The sequence below is a fragment of the Vicia villosa genome, linkage group LG2, assembly GCF_029867415.1.
Source record: "Vicia villosa cultivar HV-30 ecotype Madison, WI linkage group LG2, Vvil1.0, whole genome shotgun sequence".
Classification (NCBI taxonomy): domain Eukaryota; kingdom Viridiplantae; phylum Streptophyta; class Magnoliopsida; order Fabales; family Fabaceae; genus Vicia; species Vicia villosa.
In genome coordinates, this window is record NC_081181.1 from 174,983,533 (window position 1) to 175,006,670 (window position 23,138).

Below are 23,138 nucleotides of genomic sequence, written 5' to 3' on the forward strand. Positions count from 1 at the left end.
AGTTATCATGCCTAGGATTGTGAGTAAATCTCTGTGTTATTCTGTCTCAGCCTAAAGGAGATTCAATCGAGAGAAAGAGAATAATGTAGTAGTTGTAAATGCTAATTTAGATAATACAAAAGTGTACAAAATGATGTGATGAGACATTGGTTAAAGAGAAAATCAGGAAAATTTCGATTGTATAGGTTGATTTGAAACCAAATATAGTGAAACTCGTATCACATCATGGCTAAAGTGAAAGAAAGTAGAAGAAATAAAAATTGAATTGGTTCAATTAGCTACTTTGGTTCAAAACTGAAACATTTGGACCAAATTTGTCCCCATTTTGAGGATGTGTCAAATTTAGAGGGAAAGACATAAATGAGATTTCCACTACATCTAATTTTTCTTATATTATAGATGCCATAGATAGCCACTAATAGAAATTGTTGCTTCGAAACATGACAATCATGAGATTTTAAGCTAACTAATTTGAGATCTATATTTGGCACAAGTTTCTTCACATTTGATGAGTACCCCATCATCACGAGATTTTAAGCTAACTAATTTGAGATCTTTCATTGACACAAGTTTCTTTACATTTGATGAGTACCCCAAGATCATGAGATTCTAAGCCAATTGATTTGAAATCCTCTAGAGTATCATTCATAAATTCATCAATTTAAATTTTATGTGACACAAGGTTTTTTTTTATCACTTCACCATTTCATATCCATTTCGTGTAATTTTGAATAATTTCATCACAACCTAAATGATTAAATATAACACTCCTTAGATGTTTTTGTGTATTTTGCCAATTTTTAGGACACTAACATTATCATTAGGAATGTTTTTGTTTTCGTAAATTTAAAAAATTGAATTAGACGACTCTCATTCTCTTTACTTAATCTATTGGCTTTCATCTAATTACGATCCATAATCACATACAACTTCTAAAAATAAAATAAAAACTATACATAACAACAATGAACATTCTATTTAAATAAAACAACAATAACACTAAACGACAAGGATCATAGGAGTTTTTCTAATCCTGCATTTATACCATATCAGACTGTAAGTTTGTCCATATAATTGGTGTTTCACCAGGTTTAAATCTGGAACAGGTTGTAGGCCTTGTGTTTCATGTATTCTAGCATGTCTTGTGCTATATGCATTTTATCTAATTCAATTTTTATTGCTACTTAAGAAAAACACTAAACAACAATAACTACAAATACCTAAAAAAACAACACAACATTATACTCTAAATCTCAAAACCATAACAACAACAACAACAACGACAATGACAACAACGACAATGGCAACGACAACAAAAACAACAACATTATTGGTATAGTTGTACGTGGAGAAAGTCTTACATGCCGAAATTGTGATAATAGAGTCAAAGAAATGTGTGGGTTTGAGGTTCGAATTTCCTTATTCGAGCTTCCTTACTCTCCAGAGAAGATGAAGAACGGTGTTTCAATTCATTAAGTGGAGAAAATAAAGAATAACATTTCTTTCGTTCGCTAGGGCACAAAGAGTTTTTGAAAAATAATGAAAAGTGAATGAGACTTGACATTCTAATATCAGAATAAAATTTTGTTTTAGAGTTTATATCTTGGTTGGAAAAAAACAATTGACATAAAAGCTAGGTTCAATTTAATTAAATAAAATATTAATTAACATTTCTAATCGGTTTTCAAGAAAACTTACGGAAAATATGATTTATAAAATAAGGGTATCATTTTGGTTCTAAATAAAGCACGGAAATGCAAGAGCTGAGATTAAAATAGGTTTTTTAAAATAACCGAAGGATAAGATTTATGTTTTAAAAAATTAAAATAGCACGTTCCAAGTCAGTTAACCTCGATTTATAATTGCATGAGGTGAAAACTTTGTCATAAAATATATTATATGTAGTAGTGAGCTGCCTTGAAATTTCACTCTGCTCCACATTGGCATACTGCAAACAATTCCTCTACACTATACTAATACATTTTTATAGAGGTTATCTAGAGTCGGCCCAACATGCATAGATTTCACTATGCATGTTTGGATAATAATTTATTTGGAGCTTATAGCATAACTTATCAAAATAAACATTTATGCAAAAACATACACAAGTTATTTTTCTAACAAATGATAAAATAAATTTAAATTATTTTATATGTACTATAAATTATTTTTATTAATTATCTTTGAGAACTAATAAAAATAAACTAAAAAAACAGTTATAAATAATACTATAAACTGTTTTTAACAAACTTTTTTTAAACAATATCACAAAATTTATGATACAAAATAAGCTCAAATAAATTAACTTAAACACACCCATAATGCATACACTTCCTTTACATCACACTAACAAATTTAAGTAGGTGTGTTCAAAACCAAATCAACCCAATAAAAAACCGCAAACCAAACCAAACCAAACCAAACTGAAACTGCAAAAAAACCGCATTTGGTTCGGATTAGTTTGGGTCATCTTTTAACAAAACCGCACGGTTCGGTTTGGTTTGCGGTTTTTATTTTGTAAACCGGACCAAACCGAATCAAACCGCATTATGTTACAACCTAACTTTTACTTAACTCACATCCAACCCAAACTTAAATCTATTACATCTTAGCCTTATGATTACGAACAATTTTCTTATCCTTACACATATGATTTTAGTCCTGATCTTCTAAAATCTCTAATAGCATTATCGCGTCTTCTTTGCCACACAGATCTTCCCTCTTTTTCTATAATCTCTACTCTCTTATATTCTTTCTTTTTCACCTTCTCATTTTTATGCAAATGTTTCCTATTTTAGTTTCGTTTTTATCGCACATCTTCTTCTCTAATCTCTCAACTCTTTTGTTTTTCCTTTTTCACCTTCGTCTCTTCTATTTTTTTTTTCATCCTAATAATTTTTATATTGTTTTATACTATTATTTTATGTTTATTATTCTACTTTTGTCTAATTTAATTTTTACATATTAAATAGAAAATGTTGTTAAAATATGACGAGTTTTGTTGTTATTTGATAGTGTATGAATGTCTAAATACAAAGTTATGTTGTCATCTATATCTATATGTATGGTTCAATAAAATATTTGTAAAAAACCGAACCAACCGAACCGAACCAAACCGCATTAGTTTGGTTTGGTTTTGTTCGGATTTTTTTTAAAAGCCAACCGAACCAAACCAATCTGCACGATTTTTTCTCCTGCGGTTCGGGTGATGTTTTCGTCAAAACCGCCCAAACTGCACCGCGAACACCCCTACATTTAAGAGAGGTTAAACAGAGAGCTTTTATAGTAAATAAAAATATTAAAATTTGTAAAGAATAGGACTTGAAACCTTGGGCAATGCAAAATTTGGCTTTATCTTTTACCGGTTCAACTAAAAAACTTTCGTTATTACTTTAATAAATTACATAATTATAATTAATTTTTTTCCCCCAAAATTTTAAGACTTGGTCCTTAGCCAGCTTTTGGGATTACAGTCGCAAATATTATTGAAGTATTTTTGTCAAAATATTATTGATAACTTGTTTTCCGAAATCGTTATATCTCTTACAAATTTTTAAGAAATTTAGAATTGTGATGACTTTTTAAAACTTTTGTTAGAAATCTTTCCATTGACAAATCAAAGTTTTACGTAGTAAAACTAAAATGAAAAAATGGTGATTTTTGTTTTTGAAGAAATACTTTTTCTTAAAACGAAAACTAAAAATCATCATTCTAAGAGAACAAAGAAAAATTACCAGGATTCAAAAATTAACTGGTCAATGATATATATTGTTCTCAATATTGTTTTGATTGGCTTCTTAATAGATCAAATATCAAGCGATTATTTAAAAAATACAACAAAATTATGGAATTGTGATTTCGAAAGCTCTACCTTTTCTTTATGAAAATTTTTTTACCCATCTCCTAATCTTCTCGGTCACTTCTGACGAATTTACGAAAATACCCCTTGTTTCGGAAGTTCATTTCCGAAAACGTACTTTTATTGAAAAAAAAGGTGTTTTCGGAAATAAATCTCCGAAAAGGTGAATATTTTAATGAAAAATATTGATTTCGGAGATGCATCTCCGAAATAAGGTTAATTTTCAGAAAATTGGTGAATTCAGAAGTTCATCTCCGAATTCACCCCCTTGGAGGAATTCGGAAATGCACTTCCGAAATAAGGTCTGGACAGAAGAAAAATAACAAACAAGAACGATTCGCTTTAGTTAATCGGATGAAGATTACATCGATCACATTACATAAGATTAAAGTTACATAATGTTAAACACGGGTAGGTGAGGATGAGTCAACATTTTGATAACGTCGGCCCCCGATCTTTGAAGTTTCGCGTCCAATTCGATCGGACCCTTCGAAGAAAATCGGTCGAACGTTGTCCACAAAACCGCTAAATCTTCGTCGTTCTTGATCTCAAAAGGTGTGAATTCAATGCCTCCCTCGTCGTTAAGCGATGGCGAGCGGTACTCGACCTTGACAACCTTTCGATTTTCGGGATATTGCAATAGCGTGTGGAGCGACGTTACCAACTCCGCAAACGGCGTGTCGCGCGAGAAGCGAAATTGGAACGGCATCGGGTAGCCGGTGGTGAAGTGGACGAATGCTACGTGGGGGTAGGTTTGTGTCATTTGTGTTTCTAGGTGTGAAGAGGATGAAGAAGAGTGTGTTATATTTATAGACTTATTGGAGTAATAATGGCCCAACAAACCTTATCTTGCATTCAGTGGATGTTTCGGAAATGAACTTCCGAAAATTGGAGGCAGACTAGTATATTTCGGAAGTTCATTTCCGAATTATGCAGAAACAGACATAAATTTTGCATTTTGTTGATTGCTTAGTGTTTTGTGTATAAATTGCAAAAGGAATTCAAAATAGACATAAATTAGACAATGATGACATAAAGCATACTTATATTATATATGTATTGAATCGGTCCGATTTTACATGATAAACAATTATACAAAAATGGTCATTACAAACAAAAAACGACCCGGAACAAACTAAAATTCATCGAACCAATCGGTGGATCCTAAGTCCAAAATAGGTACGTTCTTCGACCGCTCTCTATTTTGCTCGCGCTCTTGGCTCATCATTTCTTCAAACTCCGCCATTCTTGAAACGAACGCATCCGGCCAAGTCTCCGCCTCATTTGAACGATGTGCCGTCCATTGACAAGAAGTAGCCGGTATAGGATACCCCGGTTTCAAAAACACTTGGACAAAGTGCCGCGATCGTAGATACCCGATGCATATGATGCGGCTCGACGCGTCCAACGGCGGTCGACTATGACGTGGAAAGAAAGTCTCACTTAGTCCAAACCTCGTCAAATCGACACACACCATATCATATGCACTTGCTATTAGATGACCCATATCGGGGAATGACATCCACTTTGAAACCGGAGCGATACTGGTAAGTGATGGAACAAGTGCATCATGAATTTTCGCAAACTTTTCTTGATTTTCATATAGTCAGCCGTAGATGTCCCGATATGAAGTCAACTCCGCAATAAGTTCCCGTCGGACTAAAGTGTGATTATTTTCCCCTTTACCGAGCAAACCCGCAACGGCCCGATATCCACAATTGCCGTCGCCTCCAACATCAACGATGTTATCGATGTATTTGTGCATAAAAAGTGGCATCTCATCAATGTAGACAATCGGTGATTTTTTGATCGGCGGTGTGCGAGGTGGATTCGAAATACGGGCTCCTTTGTTACCACTACACTTGGACTTCGGTGTCGGTGAATCCGGGAATGATGCATCAATATGTTCAAAGTAGGAAGGAGATCGTTTTGTTGATGTGTCTTCTTGTGTAACTTTGGACTTTTTCGGTGCACCTTTCGTTTTAACCGGTTGAGATGGCGGTTTCAAATCGGTGGTCTCCGGAAATGCAATTTTTCGCAATTGTTCTTTTATGTGCATTTTCGTTGTGTCATCTGCTTTAGCAAACTTGTCCATTATCACTTCCAACTCGTCGAAGATGGTGATTTTGGAGTCATTTTCTTTCGGCGGGTCAAAATCATCAAAACGAAGTTTCTTCCAATGGTCGGCTACCTCATCCATGCGTATTGGTGAATTCAACTTCTTCTTTTTTGAAAGTATACAAGCACATGGAAGGCCGTATGTCTTTCTAATGGTACACCCACATAAAGAACTATCCGGCCCCGTGGTCTCCGACCGCTTCGCTTCATGAAACCAAAAATTCAAACCCGTTCGGGATATGTTGTAAATCAATTGGGAGAATAAAATTTGGCCCTTATACCGGTGTTCCATAACCGTCTTGCTCCGACCGAACGATGTTTGAATTTCATTGTGTTGATTTTCAAGCATTTGGTTCACGGTGTCCCATCCCCGACACAAATCTCCCTTGCTATCACCCAACCACCTCTTGAAGACTGCATGTGCGGATTCAACTCGGTTAGTTATGGTGCAACCAAGATGTCTAACTCGATTTGTCCAAGCGCACGCGACTTTTTCTCTTACTTTGTCAAGAATGGTGGATTCGACGTAATGACAAAAAGTCTTAATGGAACCACACAAAGACCTAAAGTGTACCAATTTCTCGGTATACACTTCTTCGGAGTATGCATCTAAAATTTCCCTCCATGCCGCCATTATCCTCTCAACCACAACACCGGCTTTGATAACTTTACCGTTTTCATCTGGCCTATCTTTTGTCCCAACCGCGGGTTTCAACTTACTTCTCACGTTGCAAGTTATGTGATACCGACAAAGTAACGCGGTCGATGTCGGGAAGACGGTATCAATCATATTCATCAAAGCATTGTCCCGGTCGGTCACAATGACTTTTGGCATAACATTTTGATCAACCAACAAAGACTTGCATATTCCCAAAGCCCATGTAAAGTTTTCTTCTTTTTCACACTCCAAAAAAGCAAACCCGACCGAATAAGTCTTGTCCGTCAAGGTCACACCGACGATCTCTAGAAGAGGAAGTCTATACTTGTTTGTCTTGTACGTCGAATCCATGACAAGAACGATTGGAAATGTGTTGAACAATTTGATACTTTCGGGATGAGTCCAAAAAATATCACGCACCGTAACTTTGTCCTCGGACGTTCGGAAGCTTGACACATATTTGTTATCGCCTAATAGTTTCAAAAGTTTTTGCATTTCCGACCGAGGGCCCATTTTCAAAACTTTGAGATTGTGTCGTTCATTGTAAACTTGCTTGATATTTGAAACGCTATCCGGTTTTTTACGCTTCAAATCGGCAAGTATGTTGCGAGGCGCCACTTTGACTATCGTTAAATCCAAAATCACATTCTTCTCTTCGCGGGACAAACGACACGCCATTGGATGTCCGTGTAACTTGGAATCCAAGGCATGATTATGAATTCCACAAATCACGGTTAAACGCCACAAATCATCAACCCTCCGAGTCGCCCGCAACTTAAACGGACACCCGCACCTTCTCGATCCTGTGTCTTCGTGTTTTAGCACCCGGTTTGATTGTGCATAACTCCCACCCCGTTCGCAATTCAAAACAACGAAAGCTTTCCGCCTACTATTTCCATTGTCGGACCTTAAAATTACAATTCCAAATCCAAGTTTACTAGCTTCGTTCCGAACCCAATCAATCAAATGCTCGCGACTACCGAAGCTCCGATCATTGGTAAATTGTTGTTGAACATCAACCGCATTGATCATAGCTCGAACGTCGATAACTGAATCGTTATTAACGTTGACAACTTCCGGAACTACTGCGTCATCGTCTTGCACAATGTTGTCCGGATGCACCATACCTAACATATGCAAAAATTAGCAAAATTGGCCAAAACTTTTTTTTTTAACTGCCAGGGCGTATTTCGGAAGTTCATTTCCGAAATTTGTTAGGTAATATATTTCGGAAATGAACTTCCGAACCATCGCAGGTTTCATCAGAATTTTGTTGAATCAATGTAGTGAAATAGGGGATGAAATGGGAGATGTTTACCTCAAATTGTAGCTTTCTATGCTCCCTTTAACGTGATCAACGATTTGAAACTTGATTTTGAGACGAAAAATGGATGGAGATTGATTGAGTTTTGAGAGGGTTTGGAGAAGTTTTGGAGAAAAAATTATGAAATAGTAAAGGAGGGAAAATTGTATATTCAGAAATGTTTTCGGAAATGAACTTCCGAAATATTTGCGGTTTTGAATTTTTTTTTACTTCGGAAATGCATCTCCGAAAACACCACTTTTTTGGTGTTTTCGGAGATTCATTTCCGAAAAGTATGAAAATTCAAAAAAAAAAAATAACTTCGGAGATGCATCTCCGAAGCAGGGGTAATTTTGGGATTTCGCTGGGGGTGACCCCCATAGGGAGGTGGGTAAAGAAAAATTCTTCCTTTATTAGAGACGGCCTTTAATTATGAGATTTGAACTAAAGAGCCAGCTTATAATTAAGTATTTTCATTCAATGTGTTAGCCATCATACATGAATAGAATGGATATGTCCATTTCAATAATGGCTTTAATTTTGTGATACCTAGGGGCAATTAGGGATATTCGCGGTGTGTTTGAGAGATTTTTATTAAAAAAATTATTCGAACCGCAAGAGAAAAAAATTATACGGTTTGATTTGGTTTGGTTGTCTTTTAAAAAAATCGAATCAAACCAAATCAATGTGGTTTGGTTTGGTTCGGTTGGTTCGATTTTGTACAAATTTTTATTGAGTCACACATACACATATAAATGACAACATAATTTTATATTTAATCATTCATACATTACTAAATAACAACAAAATCCATCATATTTAACAACAAATTCTCATTAAATATGTGAAAGTTAGATTAGAAAAAAGTGGAATAATAAACATAAAAATATTATAATGAAACAAAAATAATAAAAGAGGTGAGAGATTAGTGAAGATGAAAAAGAAAGAATATAAGAGAGGAGAGATTAGAGAAGATGTGCGATAAAAACAAAATTGAAAAAGGAAACATTTGCATAAAAATGAGAAGGTGAAAATGAAAAAATATAAGAGAGTAGAGATTAGAGAAGAATGGGCAAGATGTATGTGGCGAAGAAGACACAAAAATGCTAGGAGAAATTTAAGAAGACTGAAACTGAAACCATAAGTGTAAGTAGGCATATCAACAAAACTCATACCCACGGGTACCCACCCGAACCCGTTCCGAAGTTGACAGGGAAAATCCAATTTGACTGGGTTTGGATTTGGGTTTTCCCTTATTACAAAATATGGGACGGGTCGGATAATGGGGACACTAGTATCCACCCCAAACCCGTCTCCGAACCCGCTAGTTTATTTAATTGTGTATATTATTATATATTTTTGATAATTTAGAATATTAAATACGTGGCCAAAGTTTTGATATTTTGTATTTATTATTTAAAATATTTGAAATGTATGTATGAATTTTTTTTTGAAATTGTTTCATTTTATTATTTATAAAGTAATTTAATTTTAGAAAAAAAAATAAGTATTTCTATTAAGAAAATTGATTTCTTTAAATAGATGGTGGTGGAGCGGGGATACCCGAACCCGTTTGGGTCAAATTTGGGTTATAATTCTCCATCTCCGTTTGGGTTTGGGCAGGGAACGGGATTGTTTGGGGATTCAAGTTTAGGTTTGGGAGAGATAATAACCGTTCACGACCCGCCCCGTTGCCATCCCTAAGTGTAAGGATGAGAAAATTGTCTGTACTCATAAGGCTAAGGTATAATAGGTTTAGGTTTGTGTTGGATGTGAGTTAAATAAAATTTAGGTTGTAACATAATGTTTGTTTGATTCGATTTTCAAAATACAAAACACAAATCGAACCGAACCGTGTGATTTTGTTAAAAGATGACTCAAACAGATTTGAACAAAATGTGATTTTTTGCAGATTCGATTTGATTTGGTTCAGTTTGCAGTTTTCTAATGAGTTGGTTTGGTTTTGAACACCTCTAAGTACAATTGCGTGTTACAAATAATAAAATATTAATTTTTATTAATATAATGTTATCATTTTTTTTTACTATTTCTCATTTGATTACATGAAGAATCAAATAAATATTATGAAAATTATTGAGGAAGCCATGTCAAACACAACATAAGATAACATGTAAAGTTTTTCAAAGTTTGTTATGGAAAAAGGACAAATGAATTTTATATAATACACAATAGTTAATTAAATAACGACGACGCGTGTATTGATTTTATTTACTTAAACAAAATTAATAATATAACGAAATAACATGTAAAGTTTTTCAAAGTTTGTTATGGAAAAAGGACAAAATGAATATTATAAAATACACAATAATTAATTGAACAATGACCATGCATGTATTGAAGCCTAACAAGTATCTTAAAAATATGACTCATTTAATTAAAGTATGACAATTAAAAGTTTTTGATAAAAAATATTAATTTATAAATATCTATAATTTATTTATATTAGTAGATAAATAAAAATTTATACCGTGATAAAAAATTAAAACACGAATCAGCGATTTATATCTAAAAGGGGAAGTTTTTTTATATTTCCGATGAAAATCTATAAGGATATAATGAGGATTCAGAATAACTTTTTGTGGGGAGATACGATATAGAAGAGGAGGATACATTGGGTTGTTGGAATCAATTGTGTCTTTCGACGAAGAAAGGCGATTTAGACTTGAAAAGAATTGCAGATTTCAACCTTGCTTTGCTTTTTAAGTGAAGATGGAAGATTCTAAAAGGGGAAGTTTCTTTATGGAAAGATATTCTGTTAGCGAGATAGGGTAAGTTGAACCAACAAATTATCTCCGGTACTCCTTTAAAATCTCTTTTGCCGAATCATGTGTGGTGGAATGATTTGGTCTTATTGGAGAAACGTCTTCCCGAGCCGATTTTTTTCGACAATTGTGTTTTTTCTTTAGGAGAAGGCGCATCTATTTTATTCTGGAAGGCTAATTGGATAAGGGAGGTCAGTCTTAAGGCCTTATTTCCATAATTAATGTTTCTACTGAGTAACTTGAAGGAGGCTTCGGTGGAGGATATAGGTGCTTGATCTGGAAGTGTGTGGCAGTGGGGAGATTTAGGAGAGGCTTCAGTGCTCTATTTGGATGATCACGTCAGTTTGAATTCCCTTTACAAATTTCTATCAGAGTCGGTTCCGGAGAGGGCAGTGTCTGATAATGTGCGTTGGAAGCCAGGATTACTATTCAGATACTCCTCCAAGTCGGGTTACGATCTCATTTCCAAGAATCTTAAGGATAATAATATTGATGAAAATCTTTTTTCTGCTCTCGTATTTCTGTGGAAAACTTCAGTTCCGTTCAAAATTAAAACTTTTGCTTGGAGATGTTTAAACAGGTTGCCAACAAGGAATATCCTTTTCCTTAGAGGTATTCCGTTTTCCCTTTCTGATCTTCATTGTGTATTATGTTCTGATCAGGAGGAATCGACGGATCATCTTTTCTTTAACTATAATTTATCTAAGTCTGTTTGGCAAGAATTAGAAATATGGACAAAAATTCGTTTGGATTTTGTTGAGGTAACTTGCAAAAGCTTCCTCCATTGGCATGCTGGTAGCAGGAAGAAGAGAGAGAATATTAATAATGAGGGTACTATTTGGTTGGCGGCGTTGTGGGAAATTTGGTGCCTGAGGAATGATATCATTTTCAACAACGGTTTGGTCAACATTTCCAATCTTATGTGAGATGTCAAAATGAAAGCTTGGAAGTGGTCTTTAATTGGAGAAAATTCTAATACCAAATAAAACTTTTACAAGTTTGATCAAGATCCGTTGCTTTTTTTATCTTAAGTTTCAGTTGGTTAGTATTTTCTCTTATCCTGTTTTCCGAACTCGACTTTTTGTAAGTGGGTTAGAGTACCCCTTCTCTGTTTTAGGATGTAAGGGGCTGTTTGGTTTGTAAAAGGGTGGAGTATCCCTTGTACTCTCTTTTAATGGATTATTCGCCTATTAAAAAAAATTAAATTAATATGTTGATACTTATAAAGGATATATTATATTTCTAACACATAGAGTGAAAAACGACACTTACACAATTACTTTTAAAAGTTATAGAAATGGACATTATGACATATCTAATATTATTTGAGTTTCGTTTTCCTATTTATTTTTAAAAGAGTTTAAATATTATAATAAACATTAATATTTTTTATTCTTTAGTGATGATATTACTTAAATACATGTTCAAAAAATATATAAAATATGTTGAATAAAAGAAAAAAAATCAATTCTTTTAAGAGAAAAGGAATATGTGTAAAATATTTTTACACTGTCAACCAATCACAACCATGTATCCAATTAAAATTCAATTTTAATTTAAAAAAACTGATATGACATGACAAATGTAGAAATTTTGATTAATTGTATATGTAAAATTAGTTTACACGGTCAATGCACTATCTTCAAACTCTTCTTTTAAATATTTGTCTTGAAGACACTTTATACGAGGGTATTTTAAAAATTTTGTAGTAAGAAAAAAAAAAAACTATGGATGAGTGTCATATATGATTGTCAAACCGACACATAATATATCCTTAAATATATTGTACTCTAAGTCGGAATGTGCAAAACTTATGTTTTCATTTTTATAGGTTGATAAATGCATGAATTACTGTCTAAGTTACAGCTATGCAGGTTGCAATCAAATCACCAACACTCTCCTTATTCACTTTTATAAGGTGTGAAATCCTCGCAATTAAGAAGAAAAAAATCATACTAACTTTGAAGATTCAACTTATTTAAAAGAAAATAAAAGCATATGTATTGTCAACATTTTCCAGCTAACAAAGCTTCATACTTTATTCATTCATGCATAGTTTGTTGTCTCTATCAAACCCAAATCCACGTTCCATAACCAACTTGCCTCGCAATGCTCCAAAATACCATACTTTTTTTTATATTCAAAAGCAGGCCATTATTTTTCTTCGATAATAATAATATATTTCTACATGTATATTATATTTCTCACATTTGACTATTTCATAGCGGAAACATATTATTTTCTAGAAAACTTAATAGTAACATTATTTTTTTCGTAGATGTTGAATACTAGGTAAATTGTAATAGGCATCAAATCAAAATAGATCTACCAAGATGAATAGTATAGCTAAAATGGGAAGGAAAAAACTATATAAAGGGTGATGCTATCTTTCATAATAGAAACACCAAAACCAACTTTGAGAAAACATGGGCTCTCAAATGGCCTTTATTACTCTCACCATTGCATTAACATTACTTTCTCTCACTTTGCCATCTCAAGCAAACAACTACGTCTATTCATCTCCACCACCACCACCTAAGCCTTACTACTACCACTCTCCACCACCACCGGTGCACTCACCTTCTCCACCTTACCATTATAGTTCACCACCACCACCAGTGCACTCACCTCCTCCACCTTATCATTACAGTTCACCGCCACCACCAAAGAAGTCATACAAATACTCTTCTCCTCCACCACCAGTTTACAAATATAAGTCACCTCCTCCTCCCGTTTACAAGTACAAGTCACCACCACCTCCGGTTAAGAAACCATATAAGTACTCATCACCACCTCCACCAGTTTACAAATACAACTCACCTCCTCCACCTTACAAATATATATCTTCTCCTCCAACACCTGGAAAGCCATTCAAGTTCCCACCTCCTCCTCACAAATATATATCTTCTCCTCCAACACCTGGAAAGCCATTCAAGTTCCCACCTCCACCAACACCCGTTTACAAATATAAGTCTCCTCCTCCACCTGTATACTCACCTCCTCCTCCTTACAAGTACATATCTCCCCCAACACCAGGAAAGCCATTTAAGTTTCCACCTCCACCAACACCCGTTTACAAATATAAGTCCCCTCCTCCACCTGTCTACTCACCACCACCAATTTACAAATATAAGTCTCCTCCTCCACCAGTCTACTCACCACCTCCACCACATTATGTCTACTCTTCACCTCCTCCACCCGTCTATTCCCCACCTCCACCACATTACATCTATGCATCACCTCCTCCTCCTTACCACTACTAGATAGTGGCTTACCATAGTATCCCATGGTATGCTTCTGACTATGAACAATCTACACAAAATACTTATCATTAAAATATGTTAATCATTAAATAAAAGCATGTTTCTTTTATTAATACTAGCCTCCTTTTAATTTCACTTTATTCCTATAAACTGATATACTTATGTTTAAACCACTTTCTCACATACACATCTATAGTTTTTAAGTGTCCAATTAATGAAATATATTAATATCCTAATGTGTGCATTATACTTTTGTAGGATTTGAGGGAAATATATATTGGAAATAAAGAGAACATAGTGCAAAGCAGGAAGATGCATTTCAGTTTCACAATATACAAGGAAAAAAACAACGGAAGGAAAGTTTCCATGCACTATGTCTCAAGAAAAGTCGCTATTCTTTTCTCATTTGTTATGTTATGAATTATTATTCTCATTATTAGAGTGCTTGGTTTTTGAATTTTGACAATTGTAAGGCACTGTGTGTAATATCATAAATGAATAAAGCTTTTTTATTTTGCAACTCACTATTTATTTTGCAACCCATTGTAGATTTCTTGTTGTCTCGTATTCGCATTTGCATGTCTCACTTAGTCTCAAGATTGTCCCTCTTATTTGTTTTCCAATGTATTTATGTGCTTTGTTCTTTGAATTGTGTTGTGTTTCGTGATATTTGCATTCTGTATTGTTCTCAGTTAGCTTGTGTGGTTCTTTCATTTAATTGCTCTATTTATTAGCACAAGTATTTCATTTTGTTGATATGTTCAATGTGTAGTGAGTGCTTATTTTTGTGTTAGTCAAAACGTGTTGGTATTTTTTGTTTTTTTAGTCTTTTGTTTTATGTTTTTTATCTCTATTCTCCAAAATCAATATTGTTTTTAGGGAAATTCTACGGTGCATTTGCCCATTTGACTTCAGTGGTGAAGTCACTGACTGACCAATCAGAATTAAGCCCTAAGCCATAATAGTGCCACAGTGGACTGAAGCATTAAATGACCCTTATTGACACTTACTGTGGTAATTTTATAGTTTGTATATTGCAACTTAGTCCCTAACATATTAATATTGTTTTTAAATTTTAATGTTTATTAGTCCCTAACATATTAATATTATTTTTAATTTTTAATGTTTATAAAAGAATAAAATAAATTATGATTCATCCTCCCCACTTCATCTTTTCATAGTGGTAAAAATATAATTTCGGATACCCTTTGATTTCAACAATTTCACTTCAATCTCCACTTCACCAAATCAAAATCTACTCAAAATAAAAAATCAATATAAACATAAATATAAAAAAAAAAAAAACTAACGTGAGAAATTAGAATTGGTTCGGAGAATTTTCCGGCGGTGGTTCTCCGCCGTTGACATCGACACTGTCATCATATAAGCATCATTAGCATAAATTTTTTGTAGGAAGATGTAGATATTATATTGCTAAATCTAACTGGATCGTCAATTTCGATTAAAATCAACTGTGTTCATAGATTGATTGAATTGTTCAGTTAGGGTTTATTTGGTACTTTTTGGAAATTCGTATTTATCTTTGGTTGATAGCTTTAATAAGTTACATGGTTGGAACCGTGATGAAATTCTGAGCAATTTGGTATTTTACATTTTTCAATTTGACGAGGAATGGAGAAAATATGAGTTTGGCCATGGTGGTGGTCTTGAGGAAGAAGAAGATGGAGTTTGGCTTTTAACCATTGTTGGGTTATCAAAGCTTCAAATTGGTATTCCTCAAAATAATTAAAATTGGACAAAAAAGAAGACATTATTGTGTTCAGAATATAATTTCCAATTGAACCATGTGATTTTTTAATATTTATTTGCTGTGTTATATGAGTATGAAATCTGCAGGTCCGGGAAAAGCATGGTGAGAACAATGGAGGAACAGTACCGGCGCAAGCTTTTTAGTTTCAGATTTTTAAGCGCTTTTGTTTAATATATAGTGTATAATTTTCGTTAACATACAGCGAAGCAAGGACGGCGTAGCGGCAATGGGAGAGCTCTAAGATCATAAAGTGCAGGGGCGTGGGTTCGATCCTAGCCTACTGCAGTTTTTCTTTGCCTTTTTTTTTAAAGGATGTTGTTTACAGATTCAGTGCAATGAGCCTTCATGCGTCCACGATGTACCTTGGTTCTCTATTACCAGATCCGTACCAAGCAAGGATCCAACGCATCAATGCTGAAGGTTCACCATGGATCATCAAGGGAGTACCACACAGGATTTCTATCCAGGTTTTTTATTATTATTCTTTTATTAGTTTTATAAATTTGTTTTATTTTGTATTTTCAATTCTATCCAGCAATACATTATTTAATCCGTTAACTATAATGATCAAACCTATTGATCATCGCAACTAACGGTGACATACTAAATCAGGGTTGTACGCCCAAGCATCAAACACACTAAACCACGACACTACGGAAATTCATCTCTTCAACACTGCGATGTTCAAAACTACGATAAGGTAATTCAAAATACCTTCGAACTTCGCATTTCAAAAACTACGATAGGCCATTCAAAAAGCCTTCAAACCATATCAAATCAAATTCAAGGGCGTACAACCTTGTGCCTGAACTACATTGACTCTGATTCTCCATAAGGAGATACGTAGGCACTTGGTAACAAGGCGAGTCTCCCCCCTTAAAATCTCAATTCAGTTCTAAATCTCAATTTTCACCCTGTTCATTTCCTTAGCTATTAAACCTTAACTTTTAGCCATAAAACTTTTGTCTTAACATAAAACCTTAGAAAATGGTTGAGGGTGCCTAACACCTTCCCTCGACCTGATTATAATAACTTACCCCGATCTCTAAACTGCGTAGGGTTTCCTATTCGCCCTTCAGAATAGGTAGCGACTCTAAGTCTTTATTTTTAGGGAGACTACGTTTGTTAAATAGATGATGGTCAACTATGTGTGAGCCATGTCAGAGAGTCAACTGATGATGTCCGACTATGTGTGAACCATATCAAGGATGGACTGATGATGGTCGATTATGTGTGAACTATGTCAAGATGCACGGATAATGTTCGACTATATGTGAACCATATCACGGAGTCAACTGATGATGTCCGACTATGTGTGAACAATGTTATAGATGGATAGGAGATGGTCGACCATGTGTGAACCATGTCAGAGAGTCAATTGATGATGGTGGACCATATGTGAACGTTGCCAGGGAGTAAACAAGTGATGCTCGACTATGTGTGAACTATGTCAGGAAGTCAACTGATGATGATTGACTATGTGTGAACCATGTTATATATGGATGGGAGATGGTTTAGTATGTGTGAACCATGTTACAGATGGATATGAGATGGTCAACTATGTGTGAACCATGTCAAGGAGTCAACTGATGATGGTCAACTATGTGTGAACCATGTCAGAAAGTCAATTGATGATGGTCGACCATGTGTGAACCATGTCAGAAAGTCAATTGATGATGGTCGACCATGTGTGAACGATGTCAGAGATGCATTGATGATGGTCAAATATGTGTGACCCATGGAAGATAGTCAGCAAAATATGGTAAAAAATGTGTGAGTTATGTAAGAGATGCATATATGATGGTCAAATATGTTTAAACCATGTAAGATAGTCAACAAAAGATGGTAAATTATGTGTCAATTATGTCAGAGATGCATAGATGATGGTCAACTATGTGTGAACAATGGAAAATAGTCAACAGAAGATGGTCAAATATGTGTGCACCATGTAAGACAATCAATAGAAGATGGTTAACTATGTGTGAACTATGTTAGATATTCAACAAATGATAGTCAATAGATGACGGTCAAGTTTGTGTGAACCGTGGAAGATAGTCAATAGAAGATGGTAAACTATGTGTGAATTATGTCAGAGATGCATAGATGGTGGTCAACTATGTGTGAACAATGGAAAATAGTCAACAGAAGATGGTCAATTGTGTGTGAACTATGTCAGAGATTCATAAATGATGGTCAAATATGTGTGCACCATGGAAGATAGCCAATAAAAGACTGTCAGCTATGTGTGAACTATGTTGGAGATGCATAAATGATGGTCAAATATGTGTGAACCATGTCAAGGATGCTCTGATAATGGTTGTTATGTGTGAACCATGTCAGGGAGTCAACTAATGATGGTCAACTATGTGTGAACCATGTTACAGATGAATACATGATGGTCAACTATGCGTGAACCATGGAATATAATCAATAGAGGATGGTCAACTATGTGAGAATTATGTCTGAGATACATAGATGATGGTCAACTATGTGTGAACCATGGAAGAGATTCAACAGATGATGGTCAACTATGTGTGGACCATGAAATATAGTCAACAGAGGATGGTCAATCATGTGTGAACTATGTCTAAGATACGTATATAATGATCAACTATGTGTGAACCATGGAGGATAGTTAACAGATGATGGTCGACCATGTGTGAACCATGCAAGGGAGTCAACAGATGATGCTTGGCTATATGCGAACCATGTCAGGGATGCACTAATAATGTCCGACTATGTTTGAACCATGTCAGGGAGTCAACCGATGATGTTCAACTATGTGTGAACCATGTTAGGGAGTCAACTGATGATGTTCAACCATGTGTGAGCCATGTCAGGGAGTCAACGGATTATGTTTGATTATGTGTGAACCATGTCAGAGATGCACTGATGTTGTTCGACTATGTGTGAACCATGTCAGGGAGTCAACTGATGATGTCCTACTATGTGTGAACCATGTTATAGATGGATAGGAGATGGTCGACTATGTGTTAACCATGTTACAGATGGATAGGAGATTGTAAACTATGTGTGAACCATGGAAAATAGTCAATAGATGATGGTGAACCATGTCAGAGATGCATTGATGATGGACAACCGTTGCGAACCATGTAAAATAGTTAGTAGATGATAGTGAACCATGTCAGAGATGCATTGATGATGGTCAACTATGTCTGAACCATGTTAGAAATGCATTAATGATGGTCAGCCATGGAAAATGGTTAGTAGATGATGGTGAACCATGTCAGAGATACATTGATGATGGTCAATTATGTGCGAACCATGTCTGAGAGTCAATTGATGATGATCAACTATGTGTGAACCATATCAGGGATGCATTGATGATGTTCGACTATTTTGTTGACTCTGATAACTAAAAATGGGTCACATTACAATGGATGTACTCTGAATCATATTTTAGTGGATCTGAGTCAACGAAATGGGTCACATTGCAATGGATGTACTCTGAATTATATTTTAGTGGATCAGAGTCAACGACATATGTCACATTGCAATGGATGTACTCTAAATAATATATTAGTGGATCAAAGTCAACGACATGGGTCAGAATACAATGGATGTACTCTGAATCATATTTTAGTGGATCAAAGTCAACTAAATGGGTCACATTGCAATGGATGTACTCTGAAGCATATTTTAGTGGATCATAGTCAACGAAATGGTCGATTATGTATGAACTATGTCAGACAGTCAACTGATGATGTCTAACTATGTGTGAACCATGTCAGAGATGCATTGATGATGTCCTACTATGTGTGAACCATGTCAAGGATGCATTGATGATTGTCAACTATGTGTGAACCATGTCAGGAAATCAACCGATGATGTCCTACTATGTGTGAACCATGTCAGGCAATCAACTGATGATGTCCAAATATGTGTGAACAATGGAAGACGGTAAACTATGTGTGAATTATGTCAGAGATGCATAGATGATTGTCAACTGTGTGTGAACCATGAAGATAGTAAACAAATGATGGTCTACTATGCGTGATTAATGGAAGATAGTCAACATAAGATGGTCAACTATGTTAGAGATGCATACATGATGGTCAACCATGTGTGAACCATGAAAAATAGTCAGTATATGATGGTGAACCCTATCAGAAATACATTGATGATGGTCAACCATGTGTGGACCGTGGAAAATAGTCGATAGACGATGGGGAACAATGTCAGAGATGCATTAATGATGGTCAACTATGTGTGAACCATGGAAAATAGTCAATAGATGATGGTGAACCATGTCAGAGATGCATTGATGATGGCCAACTGCTGCGAACCATGTAAAATAATTAGTAGATGATAGTGAACCATGTCAGAGATGAATTGACGATGGTCAACTATGTATGAACCATGTTAGAAATGCATTAATGATGGTCATCCATGGAAAATAGTCAGTAGATGATGGTGAACCATGTCAGAGATGCATTGATGATGGTCAATTATGTGTGAACCATGTCTGAGAGTTAATTGATGATGGTCAACTATGTGTGAACCATGTTAGGGATGCATTGATGATGTTTGACTATGTGTGAACCATGATAGGGAGTCAAGTGATGATGGTCGACTATTGTGAACCATGGAAAATAGTCAGTTGATGATGGTGAACCATACCAGAGATGCATTGATGATGGTCAACTATGTGTGAACCAAGTTAGAAATGCATTGATGATGGTCAACTATGTGTGAAACATCGAAGATAGTCAATAGATGATGGTTAACTATGTGTGAACTATGTTAGATATGTATAGACGATGGTTAACTATGTGTGAACCATGTCAGACAGTCAACAGATGATTGTCTGAATAAAAATAAATAAAAATAAAAGAATAAATGTTTATTTTTAAAAATGAGACGTTTATATATTAGTTGGTTATATATTGTGTTTTAAAAATGAAAATAAAAATTAAATAAAAAAAATAAATATTTATTTTTAAACTTTAGGTTTCTAAGTAAATGAAATAAAAGATATTGACCCGATTGTATAAATAAATAAAAGAATAAATAAATGAAAATAACAATTTTATATATATTGAGTTTTATAAATATATTGACCCAATTTATAGCCTAATCCGATGCTAACTCAAACTTCTCCCAATTTTCATATTCCCTCGCAGCTTTTCTCACAAACCTTAAAAAAATTTAGAACGCTCCAACATTTCCCTCCTTTGAAAGCCCAAAATTTTCATCTCCCTCTCTTTCATCGATACCTATTCAAACACAAATTAAAATATTTGTCTTTCTAATTTCACCGAAAACCCACACATCTCTTACTCCTACCATGGCTACAGGTGGAAAGCGGAAATTCATGTGAAGCTTAATCGATGGCTGTTAAGAGAGCTATGGAGCTTGGGGAAAAGGTCAGCTTCGTTCTCTTTCTCTTAACAAATCGAATTTAATTGCCTTTGTTGTTGTTGTTTTGCTTCTTGTTTTGATTTTTTTTGGGTGTTATTATAGCTTCCTGAAAAGAAGGTTCCGTGTACCATTGGGAATATAGGGAAAGTAAATGAGACTATTTGCATGCCTGATGATAAAGAGGTTCCATGTACCATTGGAATTAGGGGTTTTTGCTTCTCTTTTGATTCTATTTACTCGTTCATCAATCTATATGTCCTTTGAAGAGTGCTGTCAAATAGGATATTGATCTTTTCAATTTTATGTTTTTGAATTTTAGCCATTGGAGGGTGAGGCTGTTATGAGCAAATTTCAGAAGGTTTATAAAAAATTAAGCTGAGCTTTTAAAGGTGTGCCTTTTGAAGAATTAATGAAGTTAAAGAACAGGTATTTGTAAATTGTAATTATGTTCAAATAGTTTATGCACATGTTAATGTATCTTGAGTTTTAATTCATTTAGTTTGATAAATTAATGCATTCACACAATCAACACACTCGATGACTGTCGAATTTAGATGTAGGAACAAGCACATTTTGCTTCTAAAAAAAAGAAGAACTTCTAAGGTAATTTCTATAACTTTGCTTCTGATCTTCGAGGTTGTTGTTCAAGGTGTTTTTAACATTGTGGTATAAAAATAATATAGACATTGGAGGAAGTTAATCCCAGTGAGGTTGAAGCTGTCTTTAAACCATTAGGAGCAGAGGCGAGGGAGTTGTCCGTGTAATTTTCAAAGGAAAGATATCATTTTCATTGTTGTTATATCACCACTTGTGCTTCTTACTTCTTAACTTGTTATTTTACACTGTTCTTAATCTTACTCATATTATGGAAGCAGTTGAAGCTTAAGTGGAATGGTTCCAAATCAGTTATTAAGCATCCTCGATGCAGTATCAGGAGGAAATCAAGTTATGTTGATGCTGAGGTAATTTTCTTATCGTGAGCATATATACCAGATGTTTGTTCTATTCAAATTTGAATGAGATTGAATTTTATAGAATAATCTAAAATGAATTTATGACAATTAGCTATTTGGAGCTAAGGAATATACCATAAACTATGTTCATAAACTTTTTCAAAGTGATTCAATGAGGTTGATTATTTTTCAGGTATTTGCATTTGTAAAAACAGACAGCGCTAACTCGCCCCATAGAGCAAAGTTGATTATTTTTGCAGAATTGAAGAGGGTTCGCAACTGATTTTCTTGTTTAGAAATGGATTTGAATGGAGTCTTGCTGAAAGTATGGTTGATGGCATATGAAAAGAATTAGCTAAAGCTTACTTGAATTATTATATCTTATATTTTGTTTCTTTTGATCAGTCGATCCTTGCTGACATTCTTTTGCTTTGATATTTTTGCAGTCAACACACATGGCCTCTCAGCAGATAACAGAAGAAGCTGTTTACCTTTGCACTGGAAATCCATTGCCCAAAGACATTGAGCAAATATCTTACTGGCTTCTAAATGAACAATATTCAGAGAGCTTTAAAAGTATTCAGGATTGTTTAAAACCCTTTATAAATGTATTCAGTCTCTATAACCATTTTATAATTCTTATTTGCATTATTTTCTAATAGGAATTAATGATATGAAAACAAGGAAAGGACTCGCCCTTGTTGATGTTGTAAGAGAAGTGACAATGTGAGTATTGTATATCATGGCACTAATGTCCAACTCCCTTCCAACTATGTGTTAGGTTTTTTTGGCATTTTGTTTCAAACTAAAATTAAGGTTTACCATTTTGTTACTTAACAGGAAGAAATAGGTGAGGTTAAAATAAGTGATGAAGAGGGTAATACATCAACAGGTATGCACTTCTACTTGAGTTTAGAGATTCAATAGAGTAATTTTGTGAGATTCAGCATCAGCATGAGGCTTAATGTGATGCTAAAACAATTCATGTCTATTCAAACGATGTTTTACAATGTTCTTCAATAGATTTTTTGAAGTACTAATAGTTTAT

At 34.6% G+C, this 23,138-nt stretch overlaps 1 protein-coding gene and 2 long non-coding RNA genes across 5 annotated transcripts; all 3 read left to right on the forward strand.

Annotated features, from left to right (window-relative positions):
• The first annotated feature begins 13,103 nt into the window (after positions 1 to 13,103).
• On the forward strand, positions 13,104 to 14,508 carry LOC131653035 (extensin-2-like). 2 transcript variants are annotated; one of them, XM_058923072.1, is made up of 3 exons: positions 13,104 to 13,301; positions 13,350 to 14,010; positions 14,243 to 14,508. In XM_058923072.1, exons 1-2 carry the CDS (start codon positions 13,148 to 13,150, stop codon positions 13,982 to 13,984), a joined length of 789 nt encoding a protein of 262 aa, XP_058779055.1. In that variant the 5' UTR covers positions 13,104 to 13,147; the 3' UTR covers positions 13,985 to 14,010; positions 14,243 to 14,508. The 2 variants fall into 2 exon arrangements, with proteins under 2 accessions (XP_058779055.1, XP_058779054.1); XM_058923071.1 differs by having other exon boundaries at positions 13,106 to 14,010.
• A 6,368-nt stretch (positions 14,509 to 20,876) lies between these two features.
• On the forward strand, positions 20,877 to 21,596 carry LOC131653038 (uncharacterized). Its single transcript, XR_009298940.1, has 3 exons — positions 20,877 to 21,142; positions 21,240 to 21,345; positions 21,457 to 21,596. It is a non-coding gene; the product is annotated as an uncharacterized LOC131653038 (long non-coding RNA).
• Positions 21,597 to 21,780: 184 nt separating this feature from the next.
• On the forward strand, positions 21,781 to 22,816 carry LOC131653037 (uncharacterized). 2 transcript variants are annotated; one of them, XR_009298939.1, is made up of 4 exons: positions 21,781 to 22,099; positions 22,284 to 22,415; positions 22,537 to 22,666; positions 22,753 to 22,816. It is a non-coding gene; the product is annotated as an uncharacterized LOC131653037 (long non-coding RNA). The 2 variants fall into 2 exon arrangements; XR_009298938.1 differs by having other exon boundaries at positions 21,785 to 22,099; positions 22,328 to 22,415.
• Positions 22,817 to 23,138: the final 322 nt, after the last annotated feature.